General features: G+C 45.5%; 1 protein-coding gene across 2 annotated transcripts in view; it reads right to left on the bottom strand.

Moving 5' to 3' along the window:
- Positions 1-607: 607 nt before the first annotated feature.
- The window catches only part of KDM5B (lysine demethylase 5B), a 70,221-nt gene continuing 47,163 nt past the window's right edge, over positions 608-23,665 (bottom strand). The window contains exons 13-28 of one of the 2 annotated variants that reach the window (XR_009695885.1): positions 21,894-22,013; positions 20,855-21,049; positions 18,104-18,285; positions 17,845-17,969; positions 16,774-16,924; positions 16,542-16,656; positions 15,761-16,116; positions 14,635-14,773; positions 12,268-12,447; positions 11,483-11,641; positions 6,375-6,860; positions 4,958-5,069; positions 4,169-4,323; positions 2,748-3,068; positions 967-2,304; positions 608-881 (exon numbers count right to left, since the gene is read on the bottom strand). Coding sequence is in view for 1 of the 2 variants with exons in the window: in XM_061161124.1 (XP_061017107.1) it covers positions 2,167-2,304; positions 2,748-3,068; positions 4,169-4,323; positions 4,958-5,069; positions 6,375-6,860; positions 11,483-11,641; positions 12,268-12,447; positions 14,635-14,773; positions 15,761-16,116; positions 16,542-16,656; positions 16,774-16,924; positions 17,845-17,969; positions 18,104-18,285; positions 20,855-21,049; positions 21,894-22,013 (2,934 nt within the window). In the remaining variant the exon portion in view is untranslated. Of the gene's footprint in view, positions 2,305-2,747; positions 3,069-4,168; positions 4,324-4,957; positions 5,070-6,374; positions 6,861-11,482; positions 11,642-12,267; positions 12,448-14,634; positions 14,774-15,760; positions 16,117-16,541; positions 16,657-16,773; positions 16,925-17,844; positions 17,970-18,103; positions 18,286-20,854; positions 21,050-21,893; positions 22,014-23,665 lie in introns of both variants that reach the window. The other variant, XM_061161124.1, reaches the window with a different exon arrangement.

Here is a 23,665-nt window from a genome sequence, read left to right as displayed (position 1 = left end):
CCTTCCCTTCCTCATGTGGCTGTAGACCCGAGACCGCCTTTGTAGCCTCAGAGCTCACACACGACCGCCAGTGTCGCGGTTGCACCGGGAGGTCTCTGTTTTCACATCACACCGCCATGCAGGCAGGAGGCAGTGTGAGGACAGCGAGAGAGACAGCAGGCCCGGTTCTTCACCAGCAGCGGACAGCTGTACCCGACATGCCCCTCAACTTCAGTACCATCGTATATAAGAGGTCAGTGGTCTCACCTGGAGAGGGGTGGTTCACATACACTCCAGCCTCCCCCATCCCTGAGGGGCAGAGCAGCTCCTCACAGACAAGGCTCTGTCCCAGGAGCAGAGCAGCCTTTCAGCTTCCTCTCTCTGTGGAACTGGGGCAGTCAGCATCCTGCCCCGACACCAGAGGCTCTAAGGATCTAGACGCTTAAAAAGGCCAAGGCCAGCAGACTGGCCCAACACTGTAAATCAACTACATGTGAATTAAAAAAAAAAAGGCCTAAACTACTAACTCCAGGCCATACTCTGGACAGTCTCCTCCACTGGCCCCACAAACCCATAAGATAAGGAGAAATATGACGACAACTCTGGGAAAACTGCAGACGCTTCAGAGTCATTCTTAAAGAGATTTAATTATCTGAATTGCATAAAAGGGAGTAGTACACATGTAAATCTCGGCTACATCACAGACTGCTGTTGCTGTTTTTGTTGTTTGATTAAAGACCGCTGTTTCTACCCATCTTTGGGTTTATGGCTATAGAATGTAGGGAAAGCAGGTATTAGTAACCGGACAGGAAAAGCAAGCCATAGTCTGTTCACCAGAATGTCTTCTCCACTGCAGAACAGGGTCCTCTGAGAAGAAAAGGTGTGCAAACGTTGGGAGCCACCTACGATTGGGAACAGCAGCGAGTCAGAGACAGGAAGGCAAGTGGGAGGGGAGCCTGGCTGCTCACGAGTGCTCCCCGAACCCACCTTCTCCTGGGCCTCCATGAGGATGCACTCTCCTGACTCTGCCTTCTGAGGTCCTAACCCGAAACCAACTTCCTGTCAATTCAAATATAATGAAGACATCATTCTCCCAAGGAGGGCTCATCTGAGGACTGGAATGATTTGCCAACATTCTGAGAAAGCTTATTTAAAAACAGCATGGCTTTCAAGACAGGTTCTGGTGCGTGAAGACGGGAGGAAAGAGGGGTCTTTGCCAGTGGAGACTGGAGGCATGTGGCCCACCAGACAGAGCAGGATACAGGAGACTTCCCTAACACTCGCAGGCCACCGCCGGCTGCTGCTGTAGCCTGGCTGGGCAGAGGCCAAAGCAAGCCCCCCTCAGGTTCTTCACAGCCCACAGGTAGGGGCAGAAGCAGCTGTAGGCTGATGGCTCTGAATAACCAGCAGGTAGGGCGACGTCAGGACCAAGGATTTATTCCACAATATAAACCGCAACACTTGATACAAGCTTCCAGATGAACAGGCGGGGGGTGGGGGGTGGGGAGCCACAACAGCTGTGACAGGTGCTTAGGGGGCAGCCTCTTCTCTGTCACCAGTTCACCAGTGACACCAGAAGCCAGACGTCTGTGTTCTGACATCCGCCAGATGCTAAAGCACCAACACACTGTTTGCAAGTTTGTTTGGTTTTAATTCCAGCCACTGAAACCAACATGGAAGTTATTGCTTAGATAAATAAACCTAGTCTACCAGGAAAAACAAAAGTGGATAAAGAAAACAAAAACCTCAAAAGTGAAAAACTTAAGCTCCCCAATATGGTAACAGAGTAAACGAGAGAGAAATTCCTCAAATGAGGATTTACTGGGCCCTTCTGGGCACTGAAACCGAGTTGGACTCAGCCGGTAAACCCCAGGAAGAGGTAAGATTTTAATGCTGTACATGAAAAGGTGCAAGCGCCAATCCTTCCAAACTGGTGGGAACCCCTGCAAAAACAGTCAGCGTTTCAAACCTCAACAACCACAAACAGCTCTTAAGGAAAAAAATACAAAAAGTGTCAAAAAATTTTTGTCTTTTTTTTTTTCTTTTTTTCAAAGAGTTCTGGAAAAATGATCCCGTAAGGAATAGAAATAGCACCGTTTACAGGCTGGTTTGAACGCCAGTCCTGCAGCTTTGCTGAGAAACTGGGAGTCCCCGGGCCAAGTCCTGACTGAGGGGGCTCTGCGGGTTTTATCTCCGGCCCGGCGCGTCCGTCTCCGCACAGCGCGCACACACGTAGTCCTCCTCCTCGGCCGTCTCGGGAGAGACACCAACACAGACCTGATGGAACCACCGACTGCAGCTGCCATCACACTGGACCCAGTCCACCTGGTTACAGAGAGCAGGGAGACGGGGTTTTCAGGGGAGAACCGGCCCGGCGGCCGGGGCAGCCACTGCCCCTCACGGGACCTCCGGCACGGCAGCCCAGGCGAGCAGTCTGAGCTGTTCTCCACGCGGTGGCTGTGCGGGGCGAGGGCAGGCCGCCCCGTGACCAGTAAGCAAAGGGCACGACGGCAGCACCCCCCCACCTTCTGAGCGCCGGGCGGCGAGAGCCGGAGGAGCAGAAAGAAAAGGGCAGAGAAGAGCTTCTTCAGGAAAAGGGAGGAGACCCAGGCGCGCTGAGAGAGCGGAGACCCCATGGGCAGGCTGAGCAATCCACTCGGGCGGGCTCAAGGCAGGTAAGCAGGAGAGAGACCCGGCCGGGCGAGCTGGCGCTCACAGGGCTCTGAGTTAAGGGAACGCACGTCCTCCACGGCCCAAACCTCACTGACCTCGTCTCCTTCTGGCTGCAGGCAGCTCACGGCCGGGCAGATGGCGTCCTCGTCCTCAGAGTCCTCCTGCTCCGAGGAGGACGAGTCTGAGGGCAGGGACTGCATGTCGGCAGAGGGGGCCGACTCATAGCTACACTCTCTCTCTAACTTGAGACTGTCCGTGTCCTTGGGGTGGCTCAGCTTGATTCTCTTCTTTTTGGGGGCCCGCATTTTGGTGATTCGATCCCACCGCTCACTGGAGAGGCCTTCTTTTTCCAGGCGTCTTTTCAGCTTGCTCTCGAGGCCGCTGGCTCCATCTCGCTTCCCTCGGCAGCCGTCGCTCTGGGTGGAAGACGGCAAGCCCAGTTTAGCACAGTTTGCCTCTCACTAAAGCTGCCGTGTCAACACCCACAGGCACGAGAAACAGGCGTGCCTCACTGAAACCCGGACAGGCTGTCCCCGCTCCCTGGCCCTGGCCCCGCTACAGGACCACCGGACTTCACCGTTCAGCCTATCAAATACTGGAGAACAAAAATGTCACCAACGTGAACTGTCTCACATCAGCCCAGCAGTGCCAGGAGGGGGGAGATGCCAAACACACGAGCAAGTGCCTGACGTCCATAGAGCTTCTTGGGAGGTGGTGACCCACAGATGGCTAAGAAACCAGGCCAATACCGTCCTTTGTAAAGGGCATCTCCGCCCTTTAGAGAAAAAAGGCTCTTTTAACTGAAAACAGTTGGTAATGTGCTACACTATTTGGCATTGCAACGATAAAAATCAATCCTAAATGCCAGTGTCTACCCTTATGCTGTCTTCCTCCTCGGACTATATCTTCAGGGGTCAGCGATTTTGTTAACAAGATGTAGAAGCAGCAGCATCTTATGCTGCTGGGAAACAGGACCTTAGTACTTTTAAGTAAGTTAGCACTTGACACAGGCACCCTTGGGACTTCCCTGGAGCGCCAGTGGTTAGGACCCCCCACTTCTACTTAAGGGGGCACAGGTCTGAATCCTGGTCAGGGGGTTAAGATCCTGTGGTGTAGCCACAAAGAAAGAAATACAACAGAGGCGGGCCCTCTCGGTCTAGTCACCTGGTTCTAATAGCAGCTGTCAGAATCAGTTAGAAAAATGAAAGCATCTGTTACATGCTGACTTCAAGAATGACAGCCTTTCCCGCTATAATTACATTTTCATCTAACAGGATTTCTCTTACACAAGAATAATCCTGTTTCTAGCTATTACCACATGGAAAGATGAGAAGCACCTTATGAAAAAGAAAAACTTTTCACACAGTGGTTTAAAAACCAGTATCAGCATCCAGGTTGTGAGCCCAGCTGTCAGAACAAGGCTGTGGGGTAGATGGTCTGCATCCTTTCCTGGATCAAAGACAGCGTCTCGTCCCTGTGCTGCTGAGCAGGGGAGACACCAGACCCCAATGCCCACCTTCTCACTGCCGGGCCTCACTGGAGGGCTGTGGTCAGCCTGCTGCACAGGGCTCGGCTTGGCGAGTAGCGTCTGGTAGAGCTCCTGAATTTCAGGAAGGGACACCTGGAGCAGCTGGGCCTCCATCAGCAACTCATTCACTTCTGGGCTGATACCTGTCAAGACCAGAGCGGACCACTGGGGACAGTCCTTGTGACGGGAGCAGAGGAGGACCGCCCACCCGACTGCCACCCTCCCCACATCAAGTGAAGCCACTTCATGTGCCCAGAGCCACAGCCTAACAGGCCCAAGTGAGACTGAGTCTACTGCTGAGGCAGGAGAGACACCTCTGCCTGGACAGCTATCACAGGGCTGGGCTTTCTGCATGGGCCAGGGCTCCAGGCAGAAGTCCTGGGGAAGAGTCGCCCTCAGGTGGGACAGAAGAGAAGCAGGGTCTCGAAGAGCCCCCTCGAGTCTCCTAAGTAATGAAGCAACAAATGAACCTGTGACTGAGCATCTAACCACGTCACCTGCTGTTTCACGAACAGCTGACATGGGATGAACCCAGTCCTCCCTGCGAGCAGTGGATGTAAACCTTTCCGTTCTGTTTCTTTTGCACTTACAAGCCTCTAAATAGGATTCTCCTCCCATCTTTCAAGTACACAGTAACACATATCCCACATGTAAGAATAAAGTCATTTTTTAACGGTTCTGGATTATCTACAACAAAAAACTACTGCAATATCACTTGTTACTATTCAAGCCCTCAAAATAACAACAATGATCATGATGATGATAATCAATACAGACCATGGAGGGGGATACAGCTCCGACCAGTGGAGAAAGGAGAATGTAAATAGGAGGTTCTGTTGTCCCAGTCGTCAGGCAGGGAGAAGGACGTGGGGCCAGGAGGCTGAGATATCTGACGGAAGGAAAACATCTCACAGTAAGGCTCTTCCAGGACTAAGACCACCACCAGCCTAACAGAAGTAGCTTGGGTTATCAGGCAGCATATAGCAGAGGAGTTGATTTTCCCAAACTGAAAGCCTCTGGCATCTGGCCAAGCCAACTCCTGTTCACCAAGCCTTTGGCCTTCCTGGCTGTGCCTGGACTGACTTTAGAGGTGAAGAGCAATACTGGGCAATAAGTCACTTTCTCTGCATGGAAACAGATCACACAGTCTCTTGAATTCCTGGGGCAGATTTTAACCTGCCTGACACAGACATGTACCCCTTTGGGTAAACCAACTGAGGAGCTGATGGACAGCACTCACATTCATGTCCCTACCTTCTTCAGAGCTTATCAAAGGGGCTAGAACAAACAGTCCTTGGACCACAAATGAGCAAATAGCAGTTGTATCTTTCCTCTTTATTAACACAAGGAAACTCCCAGCACATCATGTGTAAGGAACACAACTGTCTCCAATGTACACTAGCTTGTCCGAATAGCCACAACTCAACTATGAGGCAAAAACACACAATTTGCTAAGTGCCAGGCACTATATTTCAGAAGCTGGAAATAAATGAAAAAAAAAGAAACATAACAAATACAGCAGAACTGACCCTCTGTCCATATGTCTGACCTGCATCTCACTCGGCCCTTGCAAATCACAGGCCTCTGCTGGTACAGCACCAGGGAGGCACAGTGATTCTGTTATAGAGTCTACGACATTTGGAAGTCATCAGGTGGACCTTATAAGAAGACTAAACCCTGAATTCCTGACTGTACTTTTTTATCTTCTATGGAAGGAGACAGAACCCCACCCCTGCCACCAAAGTGATGGTTACAAGAATCAGGCTTTTGGCAGCAAGACTACAGATAGTATGAAACCTACTGCCTCCCCTCTGAAGCAACATAATACATAAGATGCTTCAAAACTTAATTTTTCCTCAAAAAGCAACAAGACTCAGGAGGCACTTTCCCTTTCTGCTCAGTGACTTGGATGATAGAAAGCAGGGGGAAAAAAAAGTTAAGCGAAAATAAATAAACTTAAGTATACCTATTAAAAATATCTAGGTTCATACATACAAATGGGGAAATCATATGTATATATGAACAGGTGAAATCTGCTCCACAGACCGACTACGGGAGCAGAGGAAACAAACGACGCGGCAGGGATGCAGAGCCCTCACAGGACAGTGGGTGCTGCCAACGGTGGCGCCACAGAGCCACAGAAGACATGGAGGTGAGCACGGTCTAAAAACCAGCAAGGAAGGTCCCGGCTCACCTTGCTGGCCTCTGGCACCTGTCCTGCTGTGGCCTGCCACCGGCCACACAACAGTCCTGAGCCCGCACGGCCCTGCAAGGCCTTGAGGTGCCCTGACGAGAGCAGCTGCCGGGCCCTGTGCTGCCAGCTCACGGTCCGCTCGATCATATACCGCAGCGCGTCTCCCTCAGGCAGGCGGACGCGGATGCGCTGGAGGGAGGCCAGCAGGGGCAGAATCTTCTCGAGCGGAGGCTTCTCTGACCTCCGACAGCTGGGACACAGCCAGACTCGGGGGCCCTGTGGAATGCTGGGGGCCGCCACACAGCTGGTGTGGAAAGCATCCCTGCAGAGTTCACACTGGATCATGGGGGCCGCGGGGGCCTGCTGACACACGCAGACTTTCATCTCCACATCCTGCACAGGCGACAGCAACTTCCCCTCGTTGGCCTGTCGGAGAGACTGCAAGGCTTCCATTTCCCGTGCGCGCGCTTCCCCGAGGGCAGCCATCTAGAAAGGAGAGGACAATAAAGGATGACGGCACAGAGACCTCAGCCGTCTTCTAAAACTCAAGGGTCGTGATGGTGAAGAACACTGGGCCCCAGAGCAGGCTCTGGGTTTGATGCTGGTTCTGCCTCACTAAGCCGTGGGGGCACCTTGGATGACAACATTCCACTCACTGTGGTGGGACGTCCACAGGTATAAACTAGAGTCGGGAACAGTGCCCGCCTCACAGGGCTGCCGCGACGACCCCATGGCCATGTGACCAGACGCTCTGGCTGCCACTCAGCAAACCACTGTCAGCAGTAAACTGACACGCACCATTCTTCCAAGCCCAACTTCTTTGCACATCTCTCTCTTAGGAAATATACCTCCCTTGTAAGATACAGGTTTTTCACTGTGTACAAATTTCTGAGGTTTGTCTTCAGCTCCACTAACTTTTGTGATCTTCTAGAAAGGTACTTTAGATGAGAAAGTCTCTAAGATGCCACAGTAACCTGTATCTCTTGCTGCCTTTAACAACAGGCCTTACAGGTGTACCAGACACATGAACCGTACATAATGAAAGTGGATCGCTCGTGAAGAAGTTAATCAGAAACACTTCAGCAGACTTCCCTTACACACCCACATGCACAGGGACATGCTATGAGATCATCAGGGCAGAGACAAAAGCAAGCTGCTTTTCTGCAGGAAGTGGCATGTATACTTGCTATATTCTCTTCTCTATTAAAACAAGAGCCAATGTCTCACTTCCGAGATCAGGTAATCTGTATAAAGCAACTTGACAACACAAGCATAATTAGCTTCAGAGTAAAAAGCTGAAGTGACACTGAACATGTTTCTGAGCAGTATGTACAAGCTGTCCATACATGAGACCTCTACGTGAGTCAATCCAGGCTATACAGATTTATTCACCCATCACCATGAAGCAGAACTGCTTTAAGGGGGACCAATTCAAATCACTAGCTATGTAAGAGTAAGTCACTACTCCCTTGGTATGTAACACACTCTGACCTTTCACAGCAAATGGCTGGACAACACAAGTCCTGATACTTCACTGAAGAGAAATACAGAGGAAGCATAGATTTTTAAAAGTAGCATTCCCCACCAGAAGCAAAAACTAAAAGCTACAAGAACCATTTCTTTCCCAACTCTATTTCCAAGTCCTTAAAATGTTAATGTGTCATAGCTAATCCATTCCCGATGATCGGATCCACCCCCAGTCACCAGATGAGGAGCCTGAGTCCTAAGGCTGGACTGATGCTCCACTGTTTCTGGATTAGAGGAGAAAATGCACAAATGATGGTTTAGGTAAGAAACAAAAAGATTTAGAATAAACCACCTAACAAATGCTTGCTGTATTTAGAAAATCTCTCATTTCTGTAGATGGAAACCATGTGCAGGCAGTACATGTGGGTTATGTGGGAACCAAGATATCAACAGGGAATGTGCAGAGGTCCACAGACCAGATCAGCAAGACTAGGCAAGCGAAGCTCCAGACAGACAGTGCCATTACAAAACCCAGCCATTAACAGGGGAAAGCAGCACCCTGGAAGCACCAGAATGATGCTCACGCAGCCACACCTGACTACAATCTGAAGGAAGGGACAAACACGCCAAAGACAGTCCATGTCAAAACACAGATACTCAGGGCAAAATCCCATGTCAAAGAGCAGTCAGGCAGTGAGGAAGGGTCAGATGGGAAAGGCGTCCTGGCCCGAGGATGAGTCCACTCAGCTCAGGTCCAGCAGCAGGTATGCTCCTGCTCTGGGAAGGACAATGCTTTCTTTGTGCCTTCAAAACCATCCTAAAAGGGATTTCATCAACCTGTAAGACTTCTGCACATGGAAGGAAATCATCAACAAGATGAAAAAACAACTTACAGAATGGGAGAAGTATTGGCAACTTGTAACCTGATCAGGGGGATTAATACCCCAAATCAATGAAGAACTCATATAATTCAACATCAAAAACACCATCATCCCTACCAAAAACAAAAATCCAATTAAAATGTGCAGAAGATGACGAACAGATGGCTAATAGGTACATGAAGAGATGCCTACCACCACTGACCATCAGGGAAATGCAGATCAAAACCACACTGCCTCATACCTATGTTAAAATGACTATCATCGAAAAGGCCAGAAATAACAGGTGTCAGCGAGGATGTGGAGAAAAGGGAACCCCCCCTTCTACACTAGGAGTGGGAATGTGAATTGTTGCAGCCGCTGTGGAAACCAATATGAAGGGTCAAAAAACTAAAAATAGAACTACCACAGGACCTAGCAATTCCATTTCTGAGTGTACATCTAAAGGAAACAGAAATACTGACTTGAAAGGATTATCTGTACTCCCACGTCCAAGGCAGCATTACTCACAACAGCTAAGACATGGACACAACCTAAGTGCACCCACTAGTGGGTGAATGGATAACAGAAAATGTGGTTGTGTATAAACAATGGGATATTATCAACCACAGAAAAAGAAAAGAATTCTGCCATTTGGGAAGAACACGGATTCTTAGCATTATGCCAAAGTGAAATAAGTCAGAAAAAGAGAAATAAGTCAGAGAAAAACAAGTACTATATGATCTCACTTACATGTGAAATCTAAAACAAAACAAAACAAAACCCCCAAAAGACACCCCACAGAAGACTGTGTGGATCACAACAAACTGTGGAAAATTCTTAGAGATGGCAATACCAGACCACCTGACCTGCCTCCTGAGAAATCTGTATGCAGGTCACGAAGCAACAGTTAGAATTGTACATGGAAGAACAGACTGGTTGCAAATAGGCAAAGGAGTACGTCAAGGCTGTATATTGTCACCCTGCTTATTTAACTTATATGCAGAGTACATCATGCAAAATGCGGGGCTGGATGAAGCACAAGCTGGAATCAAGATTGCCAGGAGAAATATCAATAACCTCAGATATGCAGATGACACCATCCTATGGCAGAAAGTGAAGAGGAACTAAAGAGCCTCTTGATGAAAGTGAAAGAGGAGAGTGAAAAAGTTGGCTTAAAAACTCAACATTCAGAAAACTAAGATCATGGCATCTGGTCCCATCACTTCATGGCAAATAGATGAGGAACAATGGAAACAGTGAGACAATTTATTTTCTTTGGCTCCAAAATCACTGCAGATGGTAACTGCAGCCATGAAATTAAGATGCTTGCTTCTTGGAAGAAAACCTACGACCAACCTAGACAGCATATTAAAAAAGCAGAGACATTACTCTGCCGACAAAGGTCCGTCTCGTTAATGCTATGGTTTTTCCAGTAGTGATGTATGGATCTGAGAGTTGGACTATAAAGAAAGCTGAGCAAGGAAAAATTGATGCTTCTGAACTATGGTGTTGAAGAAGACTCTTCAGAGTCCCTTGGACAGCAAGGAGATCCAACCAGTCAATTCTAAAGGAAATTGGTCCTAAATAGTCATTGGAAGGACTGATGCTAAAGCTGAAGTGACAATACTTTGGCCACCTGATGCGAAGAGCTGACTCACTGGAAAAGACCCTGATGCTGGGAAAGATTGAAGGCGGGAGGAGAAGGGGACGACAGAGGATGAGATGCTTGGATGGACACGACTCAATGGACATGAGTTTGAGCAAGCTCTGGGAGTTGGTGATGGACAGGGAGGCCTGGTGTGCTACAGTCCATGGGGTTGCAAAGAATGGGACACGACTAAGCGACTTAACTGGACTGACAGACAGAGAGAACTGATGGGCAGTTCCCAGAGGTAACTGGTCCGGGAGATGGGTGCAGGAGATCAAAAGGTAAAAATAAATCCTGGAGATGTGACATACAGCATGGTGACTATAGTCATTAATACAAAAAGAAACTGTGCTCTCTTCTCTGGGGAATGTATCAGTCGTGTCCAGCTCTTTGCAACATCATGGATTATAGCTGGCCAGACTCCTCTGTCCATGGAATTTTCCAGGCAAGAATACTGCAGTGTGTTGCCATTTTCTACTCCAGATAGTCATTAATACTGTGTTACAGTTTTGAAAGTTGCTACGAGAGTAGATGTTAAAAGTTCTCATCACAAGAAAAAAAAACAAACCTGTGTGGTGATGGCTATTAACTAGACTCACAGGGATCACTGGGTAATATATACATATCCTGAATCACTGACCCGCACACCTGAGACCAATACTACAGGTCAATTACACCAACTTGGAAAATTTCTCAAGCATCCAGATCCCATAGCTCTCTTCCTTTGATCTGATCCTGTGCTCACCGAACATTAGCTCAACACTGCTTCATCTCCTTGAAGATGACACCATCTTTGGATCCATAGTGCTTACGCTAAGAGGAGATCAGACACAGGAGTACCCAGTACCCTTTCCAGTGTATGTCCTGTTATAAACTTAACAGTAAGCTGGCATTGCAGGTCACCTGTTAGCCCTGGACCAAGCTACAGGCTTGGGAGGTGTTTCTGAGTCTGGTAGGCCTCGCAGGCACCTTCCATTCAAAACTTTTACAAATGACAGTTTTCCTAAAGTCGCTTTGGTAAAACAGAACACTCTGGAAGTTATTCTCCTACTTGCCTTCCCAATATACCCAGTAAAGAAGGAAGAGCTAGAAATGGCCCTCCCCCCTGAGAAAAGAGGAGCTGCAGCACGCACAGCTGAAGCAGTCTCTCTGCTCTCCATCAGCGTTCTCTCCAGGTCGCTCAGACTCTCTACACGGGGACTCTTCTTCTTGCCACTTGGCAAGGGCTCCTTTAACTTTCTCTGCTTCCTCTTTAATCCCAAAAGGCCAATATCACATCGAGGACACAGCACCTGATGTGGAACGAAGCACAACCATTGTGATTTATCTGGGCTAAGATAAAGCATTATGAAGTTCCCAAATAAAAGTCTAAGCAGTGGGAAGGACGTGAATTTCTTTATATTTTCTGCATAACATGCCACCCTGATCCCAGAAATCCTACTCTACAAAGGAAGGAAGCAAGGGTGAAGGAAATCTTACAAAAAGACAGACTTTTGATTCAGATTCAATCAAATAGTAAGTAAAAAGAAGAAAAGTAAAATGCAATGATTCCAGTCATAACGTGTGACCCGCAACAGCTTAAGGAAACTACAAAAGTGTTAACTATAAGCATGTTGAGAGGTGGAGATCTTTTATGAAGCTTGGCAAATCCAAGTGGTGAAGCATGGCCAAGGTTAAATGTTCAATTTTAACAGACCAAGGAACTTCAAAGAGGAATATTTCTTCCTTAGTGAATGCTATCCCCAAACATATGCAGAAAACATTCAAAGATTTTTCTAAGTTTCCAGTGAAATTCAGAAGAATCTCCCTGGCTCCCCTGAGAAAATAACTCCTAGAGCATAGATCAGTCAGTGTTGCCCCCCGCTTAAGGAAAGGGCTGTGTGTTTAAGGCCCCAAGGTGGGCTGAGTGCAAACTTACCTCTAGGAGAGAATAGGACGAGTTCTTAGTCAGGAATGTATTAGCAGCACATTCTTTCCAAACGTGAACCTCAGCTACGAGGGACTCTAGTCTCGGCAGCGAGTGTAGATGCACGGGGATACACCGGCCCCGAGTGACGAGCTCCACCAGCGCATCCAACACGGGCACGCGTCCTCCAGCCTAGAAAATCAAAGGAAAAAGAACACTTCTGTGGAAGTGGGAAAAGTAGCCCCCGCCATGATCTGAACATACTAAACTCATGAGTGATGCCAACCAAACCTGCCGGCTAGCTGGTGGTGGTGACCGTGAGGCCCCTGGGGGATCCCACTCAGTCAACAAGAGCCTGGTTCGTGCTGGAGCCACAGACACAACTGTGGACTTGGCATACGCTGCCATCCTTTTGTTCAGACTGTTTATACCCTCTCATCTATCATTTTGGTTCCTTTGATTGGTTTGAGAAAAATTCAACAGAAATGTAAATCTGTAGTAACTCAAAGGACTTCCATACTGACTTAGAGAACGAAAAGCAGTCCAACACTGTTTTACTCCATTCACCAAAAATGAATTAATAGATTATTCAGGAAAACTAAAATGAGTTGAGAAAGAACACTGGCTCTCGAATTTTATTATTAAGAACCATCTGAGAAGCTTGTTTTAAAAACTTCCTGGGCCCCACCCCCAGATTTCTGATTCAGTTCATTAGGGAAGGGTCCATGTGAATTTGCATTCCTAAAACTTCCCAGGTGCTGCTGTGGCTGTACTGGGACCACACTCTGAAACATACAGAGCACTCCCTGTGTGTAAAGCAGACAACTGGGTGACATTTTAAAATAAACAATCCACTAAACACAGAGGTCCCCCTGTTGTTGGTGACATCTCTCTGCTAATCCTTAAATACATGATTCAAGGCCAAGCTATTATTTCAGGAATGGAGCAAAACTTGCTTTTTGTCCTTATCGACAGACTTTGTTGCAAACACAGTACTAAGTAGCACATACATTAAAACATGGGAAGGGAACCAAACCCACCTAGAAACGTGTCCTTTCCTCTGATTTCATACGCTCACCTCTCCTGCCTACTGCCACCACCTCCTTTTCTGGCTGCTAGCAACCACGAGTGAAAGCAGGGACCAACGCTACAATCACGATGGTTCCAACAATGACAGACAAGAACCTGCATCAATAATCTCACTGGGGAAGCTTATGTACACAGCAAACACTTCCCATGTTTTTTTCTCTGGCTGGCTGGAGTCACTCCTTATGTAATATTTATCAAACAATGTATCTTTTCTTCTCTATTACTCAGAATAGATGTCTAGACGTTTCATTGAAAACACCTGGCTAAGCTGTCCTATTTGGCATTTCTCATTATCACCACTACAGAAAACCAGATGATATTTTGTTCCTAGAGTTTGATGGCTTCAACAAAACAGAACTTGAGACTCAACGATATAAAAATTTAAAAACCTAGCCCATGAAGTAATTCAAAGATCTTTTTTTTCTCAGTAGGACCACAAAACCTGCTGCTTTATGATGATAACAGAGAAAAAGGAAAACACCCCCAGCAACCACTTTTCACATGAAGTCACCCAACTGAAAACAGAGAAAAACAGAGAAGGCATTTTGTCTTTACTGTTGTTGTTCAGTCCCTCGGTCCTGTCTGACTCTTTGTGATCCCATGGACTGCAGCACACCAGATTAAGGTACATTATTAAGGTATATTCCGTCTATACCTTAATAATGCTACACACGAAATTTAATATCCTATTTTAACTTATAGGTGAAGTCTCAGTAAGTACACCATCTAGCACAGAGCCACAGATACTCTGCGCTGATTCTCTGGAGAGTCACTCCAGAATATGCTAAGCCTCACTTCCTCTGCAGGAACGGAGAAGCACTTTTAAGTCACTACTTGTACGGTAGAAGTCCCGGACCTCACTGCCCAGTTTGGCCATGGAATCACATTTCACTACTCACTCAATCGCCTACCCTTCATTATCGAGACTCCAAGCAATTGGTAAGCCATCGAGAAGACAGCCATACTGGTCAAAGATTAGCAACTGTATTTCTCCCACAACTTCATTTTTAGCCCTTACTCTTCAACCCCAACCAATTACTTAAGACTATTATGGGAGGCTCCCAAGCTCCCAGAAAAGGTCAGTGAAATTACCTAAGCCTTACATATTAAGCCAACTAGTGAGGACAACAGGCGGGGTGGGCAAGTGCATCTATACAGGGCTAAAGAGAATCAGTCACTCGGTCAACCCAAACACAGGCCCCAGGCAGTGAAACCCAGCACACGCCCCTCTGCCGGCGTCCCATCCCCGCTCCTCACAGAGGCACTGACACGTGGACTCTGGAAACCTACCTGCAGGGCCTCCACCTCCTGAAGCCAGTCTCTGGCTCTCTGCACAGAGTCTTTCAGCGCCGCGCCGTTGGGCAGGTGTGCGGGGATCTCCTCGATCTCCTTCACCACAGCAGCGAGGCTGCTCAGTGAATGCCGAGGCCTAGAGAGCAGAGAAACAGTACTCAGCCTCTGTGCAACTCATGGCTTACTTATCAGAGAAGTTAGAAAAACCACTTCAAAGGAAATTCACAATTGCAAATAAACTTTTTGAAATGGCAAGTAACTACAAGATACCAAATTATCTACATAAGACTAAGTAAGGCAAATAACTCAGTTCTATTCAGTTCTGATTTGACAATGGAATAACCATAAACTTCTGTTTGCAGAAGGTAGCTTAGGGATAATTTATTCCATGTTAAACTAGAAACACTATCAAGACTCATACAGCTCCACTGAGATAAGTAAAAATCTCCAGGATATCAACACAACAAAGCACAGAACCCAAATCTTTTGTGTCCTCTGCTCAATGACCAGGATTGAACAATATTTCAGGATTAAACAATAATGTCCAGAACCTAGCTATCCCTTGTACTTTATGCTGTCAGTTCCAACAGTAAAGATCTGTTAGACAGAAAGCAAGACGAAGAGGAACCATCTTCTCCCCTCAGATGGTCAGCCCGAGTCCAACACGTCCTCAAGTTCAGACAAGGTCACGAGGCAACAGCACTAATGGTGGGAATTACAGCACCGTCATCGTTTTAAAGACATCGCACACCGCGATGTTCAGAGGTTTCTCTAAGACTCCTTGGGATCTCTTTCATTAACTGTGGGTTTAAACAGTTCCACTTATTTATAAATGTTTTTTTCCCTCAAAGATGTTCCCATCGAGATCCAGGGAAATTTCATTAAACCAATTCTAGAAAATGCATGTCCACTTGAACCATTCATTTCACAATCAGTAAATCAAGAAAAAAAAATTAATCTCCTTCTGCCCAAGTTCCAAAGCAGTTCCAAACATCTCAACTAAACTTCTACACGCACAGCTCAGCTGCTGTGCCTGGATCACATCCTAATGCCTGTGCCCTGGGCTCCAGGATGGACTAAGCACAAGCCCTCCCCAGGGGGAGGCGTGGGCGTGCTCATTTACCTGGCCTTGAGGAGACTCTTGGCTTTGTCATCCCAGTGCTCTGATACTGTGAGCAGTTCCTGAAGCCGCGCCATAGCCTTCTCCACGGCTGGATATGGGGCCAGGCCCACCCCCAGGTCTATGAGACGTCTCATATCATCTAAGGTGAGGGAGCTAGGGTCCAGGCAAGCCTGCTGCACCTCTTCCAGCCAATGGGCCTGCTCCAGCCGGACACGCATCTCAGCAAGCTGGGGGAGCTCAACATCAAATTCAAAGCTGACATCCAGCAAGTCCTGCAGCTCAGCAGCGCTGGGCATCTCCTCAGAGAGCAGTTTCTGGCTATGCTGTTGGAAATCTTCTACACGATTCAAGAGATCCTAAAAAAACACAGGTTGTTGCATCAAAACACTAATTTCAGCAACTGGCTTCTTGCAAACTTAGAATCTTCAATGCATATTCAACATGACCCTCTGCCACCTCACTTGATTCTAACAACAATACACATAAACATGACAATGCATAAGCCAACTGACAGTTAAAACAAGTGACTCTAAGACAGACTTATGGCAGCTGTGAGGAGTAGCTGGTGGTCACTTTCAAGGTAAAAATTTCCAACTGTCTCTCCACTGCAGGCCTGTTATAATCTCTTTATAAACATGTACCACTCAAGCTGCTATTAAACACATTTGCAAATAGATGTACAAATTAACCACTCAAGAACAGGACTTCATCATATCAACTGAGCTTATTCACAAACTACAGGATGACCACAGACAGGAGGGGGCAACCCCCTTCCGGGCACCTTCAGCAGCGGCGTCTGACTGAGGACGCAGGGGAGCGCGTGCAGCTGGGCCACAAACTGCCGGAGCTCAGTCACCGTCAGCTGGTTGTGGGATTTCCCTCCGCCAGATCGGTACCTAGAGAGACAAAGGCCCACGGAGGTGGCATGAGGACAGGGGTGCCAGCACCCCAGACTCCAGCCACAGCAGACTCCCCAGGAGTCCACACCCAGACCGGGTGTGCACAGAGCCCACCTCGTCTGCCTCTTGCCATTAAGCAGCTGCTGGGCGACAGAGGCGCACTTCTCCGCGTCCTGCGTGACTAAGCGGAGGTGACGTAGAAGATCATTGTCTGGAAATTTCTTCATCTCAGATTCTTCAATCAAAGCCTTAAAGCTGACAAGGCCTAGAAATAAAGAAAAGATCACCTTTTCTGTCATCAATATATATAAAGTTCTGGTATGAAATACAGAAGGGGAGGTTTGATTTTATCAGTTGTTATCTATGGATATTTGCAATGCTCTCCCTCTTTAATAAATTTGCTGATTTTTTTTTTTTCTTTTTGGCAGGGGTGGGGAAATGCCCTGAGATCGGCGGGCTCTATAAAGTGCCTAGAGCTCCCCTTTAATGTGGAAAAGTTTAAGAAACAAAGAACACCTGACTTGTCAAAACAGAGCACATGCACATCTTCCTGTGGCTGGAACCACATTTTCCTCCTGCGTCTATTTAACTCTGTAGCTGGCAGGGAACCAGAGGCTTATAGACTGAACTTGCATGCGCCCTGGTACAGGAGAGGGCAGAGTCACCTGCTGAGCTACAGAAAGGAAAGCAAATGAAACCACTCTGAGAGAAGAGATGCGAAGGGAAGCACTGATTTTCAAAGGAAATAACGAGGACAGAGACTTTGACTAGAGCTAAAAAGTAATAAACACTTTAGTGACTCTTAAGGATATGCTGTTTGTGTCATGAACTCTAGTTTAAAAAAAAAAGACAAACAGAAACCTTTACTAAGGTTCCATATAAAATGTGAAATACTTTTGTTTCTGAGACAGACGTGTAAGAGTTACTATGTTTTGTAATAATATTGTCTTTGTTAAAAATACAATCTTGCAGAATTCCTATATTAAGACTTCACTTCAATGTATGGACATTTGCCTCATTCACTCTTGGCTTTAAAACCTCTCCTAAAGCTGCTCTAAGCCTGGCTGGACAGATGAGCTAAATCAGGCTGCTTCAAGTAATGTTCGCGGATCGCTTCTTGATGACTGTATTACAATTAATCCCAATGTGTCAATCACCAAATCACACTTCCTATACACCACATACTTTTCTTCTTATTAATCTTAGCCTCCAAAGCTTCATTCACATTCAAGGCCCATTCGTTGTAAGATTCTGCTCGAAGCTTCAGTGCATTCATCATGGGGTAGAGATCATCCAGAGTGTATCTATACCTGGAAACAGAAGAGCAGGCTTAGCTTTGAGATATGTGGGTCTGAGGGAAATCAGATGTCATAGTCAATGTCACAAAGCCTAAATTAGACACTCACTGTTTTCCACAGAGAGAAAAATCATTCTTCCTACTCACCTCAGTTTATATTTGTAAGGAGGACAGGAACATAATTCCTTTACGTGATGCAGGCAAACAAGCAGGCCAGGTTTACAACAGCAGGAGATGGCAGACATGAAGCATGTGGTTTTGCATTTTACACACTGACGCTCATCATCTGGCAACAGTTCAAAATCCATTCTTTCTGAATCAATTACTCCCTAAAATAAAGTGTACTTTAGAGATCGCCAAAGGATAATACAACCCACCAGCTCCCAAGAGAAACATGCAGTAGTTGAGCTTTAAAAAAACGAGAGAGAGAGAACCTTACCAAAACAGAGAGTGCATGATTAAAAATGTGTGGACCCAGTAAGTGTGGGCAAGTTAACCTACTTCACTTGTGTGGGACATTCTCTTCTGGACACGGTAGGTCCTTATGTTTGGCTATATTGATCTGAATATGAGAACAGCTATTCACAGGCTTATAAAACTACTGAGATTAGCTGCTTCTTCTACTCAAAATTGGCCTTGCCCATATTTTGGGTATATGTAAGAGCAAAGAAATGTAAATACATTCTACTGCAGAGGAAACGCCATACAGGGCTTCAGAGAATCCATAAAAATAACAAACATAAATAAAAGGAAAGATGATGGGGCTAGTAGAGAAGACTATCATTCAGGAATTGTGGATGGGAAGCCAATGAGTGGTCTGTTTGGCTCTTGGAAAAGATTCAACAATCTGTGACACAGAGACTGAAGGCAAAATAAAGCATCTCATAACTAAGTGTCAAGAAAAATGAGGTCTTGAGCCAGTATGTCTCTACTGTAATGTGTACCACCTGACGACAAGCCCTCCTAGGATGTATCTTTTGTTCTGGAAAAATTGAACTTGTACCACTTTTTCTCCTTATCTGGAACTGTGTCCAACCTAAGCCTGACAATGCAGAGTCTGATCAAGTCATGTTTATAAACCAGCCAGCTCCTTTGTTTTAGTCTTTCATTCTGTATTTCAATCTCTGGACCATTTCACATCCTGCTCATCAGAAAAGTCAGGAAAAACCTAATAAATGAATTTTGGATCTAACCTGAAATCGATCGTTAAAAAGGACTTTGTTATGGATATGTCGTAAAATTTTTGTTTAAAGTAAGATTAAGGATCAACTCTATGAATTCTGCTTGAGAATAAATCATATTAGTCCACTCAATTTTAATTTGTAAATTTCCACATCTGGAAAAAAAATTATGAGTTCTCCAAGTTGCAAAAACAAGCTACCACTATTGATGGAAGACCTTGGTAAGACACTTAAACCCTCTGGGCACTGCTTCCGAGCGAGCGGCTGTTGATTCACAGTGGGCTCAGGGAGCCCACACGCTAAAGAGGCGCATTAAAAAATAAATCAACGTGACTATTTGTGGATATGGCTGTCCCCAAAGAATCTGCAAAAAAGCTGTAAGAACTATTGAGTCCGGCAAGCAGTCAGGATAGAATATTTGAAAATCAACTGTATTTTAAAATACCAGCAATAAACAATTGGAAAAAACTCTGAAGTATTATTTATAACAGTGCCCAGAACATGAAGTACCTAATTACAGACCCAAGAAAATACATGTAAAATCTGTGTGCTATAAGCTACAAAATACGAATGAAAGAAATCAAGAAGACCTCAGTAGGGACCTTCCCCGGTGGTCCAGTGGGTAAGACTCCCCAGTTTCACTGCAAGGGGCACAGGGATGATTCCTGGTCAGGGAAATAGGATCCCACATGCCCAGCCTTTCTAGCATAGCCAAGAAAAAAAAGAAGACCTAAATAAATGAGGGGATATACTATGTCCATGGATTAGAAGACTCAGTATTGTTAAAAGATCAATTCTCACCCAAACTCTCCATGAATTTAATGCAGTTCCAATCTAAATGCCAACAGGCATTCTGGCAGAATCAGTAGGCTGATTCTCTAAACTTTATATGGAAAAGCAAAGGAACTGAAACAGGCCAAACAATGTTTAAAAGGAGCAAAGCTGGAGGATTCAGATTACTTCAAGACTTAATAGAAAAGTATAGTAATCAAGACCTTAAGGCATTGGCAAGAGGATAAAAGCACAGCTAACAGACTAGAACAGAGTGCAGAAGTACCTCCACACCTGTCAATTTTCCACAAAGGTGCCAGGGCAAGTCATGGGAAAAGGAGAGTCTTTTCAAGAAATGGTGCTAGAACAATTAGTCATATGCAAAAACAATGATCTCAACCACAACTCGTCATAAACAAAAATTACTTAAGAGGATTAAAGACTTAAATGTAAAACCTAAAACTAGCAATTCTAGATGTCTACACATTCGGAAAGGCTTCTGACTTAGGTTAGGCAAAGATTTCTTAGGAAGGACACACCAAAAAAGATTCATTAAAATCAAACAAACAACAAAAAAAACATGATAAACTGAATTTCCTCAAAATGAAAAACTTCTGTTCTTTGAAAGACACTGCTAAGAAAATGGAAAGAGAAATCACTAAGCAAGAAAATATTTGCAGAACACTTATCTGATCAGAATAAAGAGAAATCTCATAACAAACCCATAAGAAAGGGGCACAGCAAGACAAAGTGAGCAGACGCTGCACCAAGGGACATGCATGCAGGCAGTGAACGAGACAAAGGGTCCTGTATCATCGGCCACGAGAGAAATGGTAATTAAAAGCATGAGGAGGCATTATTATGTATCTATCAGAATGGTCCTGTGTGTAAGGACTTTACTAAGTAACACCCAATGACATTCAGCTGGGAGCTCCAGAAACCTTACCAATTTGCGAACAGTTTCCCTGAGCGCCTTCTCGTCCTCAATCATGATGGCCATGTCTTTCTGAACAGTTGAGGCCACTACAACGTCTAGGACATCCGCCTTGGAAGCCATCTTGCAAATCATCTCGTCGTGGGAAAACACACAGTAGCGGTGGAGCAGGCGGTAATGCTCCACACACTGTCGGCCTAAAGGCAGCTGTGCCAAGAGACGGGAAACACGTGACGCGTGGAAGCAGACACCTCCCTGCTTCCAAAGACCCTGACCTTTACTACCAAAAGAACAAATGTCACATCCCGGGTTATCACCCGTATTATACATCAACCCTACAACTAGACTCAAAGAAGTCTCGGACCTCTTAAAATCTTTGCATCTCAAAGATCTGGCTATTGGGGACCTTAATTATAACAGGGTTTAAAAACCCAACATGTTACTGATGCATTACTGTCTATAGCAATGTAGAATCTAATCAGAAATATGAATCTTCACATTTCCTGAAGCAACTGTGTGAAACTGGTGTGGTTAACCTACTTCAGGGAACAAAAATGCTCTAAAAACTATTACTACTGTACAGAAAATAATTAGAGGTGTAGGAAGTAGTATTGTTTTTATTAAAAAGTACTGAAACAAGGTTACAATTTATTAGCTTTAACACCACACCCACTTAAAACTAGACAGCTCTTTTTAAGTAAATGAAAAGTATTAATACTAATATAAAAAAATTCAATTTACAACTATCTAAAATCAAATGTCATTAAAAATTACTGTGTTTGGATAATTTAAGTCAGTGTACAGTCTTCAGACTGGAAATGTTTGTTGTTAGTTTGCAATGAGATATGAGCTTCAACCAAAACATAACTCAACAGACTCTTCACTAGGTCCTGGGTTCACACTGTGGGCTAGTGCCTTCTCCTGCTGGAAGGTACACAACCAGTGGACCTGCCGTCTCAGCAGCAACTGGTTTAAGCAACTAGAAAGTATATACCACTTCTGCAGGAAAAACAATACAGGTCAAAAGGCTCACTAGGTCATAATTACACACCCAATCAACAGTGCAGAAGTTAACGGCCTCAGCAAAATTGAAACCTTGATTGAAACCGCTGTGGTAGGCTCTTGGAAACGTGATCACAAACTCCCCAGCACACTGATTAGTTCGGTAAACCTAAGGAGACAAAAATTGGAGGTTTTCAGTGACATTCTCATGAAAGACACTCTGGACACAGAGTATCAGATGATTTTCCAGAAATGGCAGGCAAACAAGTGTGGCGGGTATTACCTAGAGATGCTTGTTTCTGCCACAAGATGGAGTGGTTACTCATACTTCCAGGTGTGTACATATCTCAAGAGAAAACAGCTTACACCACAACAATTTGGCTATATACAGGATCAGGACACACTTTTCTAAATACTATCATACCAACAGAGGATCTCCTACCACCCATTAAAGAAATTCCACTCTATTTCAGGGATCTCGTTCCATACAGAACTCTTTCCGATTCAGGCCTCAAACTTAACCCCCACCAACAATTCCTCTTTTCCAACTGTTCTCACCCAAAACACACCAACACTGTTCTAGGCACAAAATCCTCACGCTGAATCAATTATTATGTAATAATAACATCAGGGGCTTCCCAGGTGGCAGAGTGGTAAAAAATCTGCCTGTCAACGCAGGAGAGAGACATGCGTTTGATCCCTGGGTTGGGAAGATCCCCTGGAGAAGGAAACGACAACCCACTCTAGCATTCTTGCCTGGAGAATTCCATTGACAGAGGAGCCTGGTGCGCTACAGTCCATGGAGTCACAAAGAGTCGGACATGACTGAGTGACTAACTTTTGCTTTTTTTTTTTTTTTTTTGCAAAACAAATCAGAAAGGTCCATCATTGTGGGGTGGGGAAATCAACACGGAAAATGCCAACAATAAGGTGATGGTGGTGTTTCGATGGCTACTGGTCCTTGTTTTCTAAGCTTTGGCCCGTGAATATGTGATGATCCTTCAAAGAAAAGCCTTCTCCATCCGCCCCATTACTAGCTTGTGAACGCAGAAGCATAAAGTGGAGATCATGTGATCAAGAACTCCACTGAACACTGCAATGTATCATTTACACTGGCTTGAGCTGACTAAGATGGATTCTCCAACTTGATACATTTCAATCTGGCCTCCCAAAATGTCTTCCGAGTTTCCACTGAAAGGAAGCCAGTAAACAAAAGTGTCACTTTGTACAGAAACCTCAGAGGAAAAAGCATACAGCACCTTTCAGTCTAGAGTGGGAACCCTGAAATCCAAGCTCAAGACCTTGAAATAAATTTTAAATTTTTTTGTTGTTGTTCTTTAAATTTTCTCTTAATTAGGGGTGGTAGTGAGAGTGTTTAAGATCCACCAGGAAGTCACCATTTCAGTTCATCATTCAAAATCAAGGTCATGTATATTTGATAAATTATTTTCTAAAGTAGGAATAGCATATGAAGGATTCAGACACACAAGTTTAGATCTAATTTATAACAGAACCTAGCCATTTCCACAGTGAAAGTGAAAAGTCACTCAGTCATGTCTGACTCTTTGTGACCCTATGGACAGTCCATGGAGTTCTCTAGGCTAGAATACTGGAGTGGGCAGCCTTTCCCTTCTCCAGGGGATCTTCCCAACCCAGGGATTGAACCCAGGTCTCCCGCATTGCAGGCAGATTCTTTACCAGCTGAGCTACAAGGGAAGCTCAAGAATACTGAAGTGGATAGTAACTAATTTATACTAACAAGACTTATTTTCTAAGGTTTTTGCTTTGCTATTTTAAAGAGCTGAAGTTACAAACTAAAGT

This window comes from Dama dama, chromosome 14 (assembly GCF_033118175.1).
Source record: "Dama dama isolate Ldn47 chromosome 14, ASM3311817v1, whole genome shotgun sequence".
Classification (NCBI taxonomy): Eukaryota; Metazoa; Chordata; class Mammalia; order Artiodactyla; family Cervidae; genus Dama; species Dama dama.
Note: the sequence above shows the minus strand (reverse complement) of the source record. Positions and strands in the feature narration are given on the sequence as shown.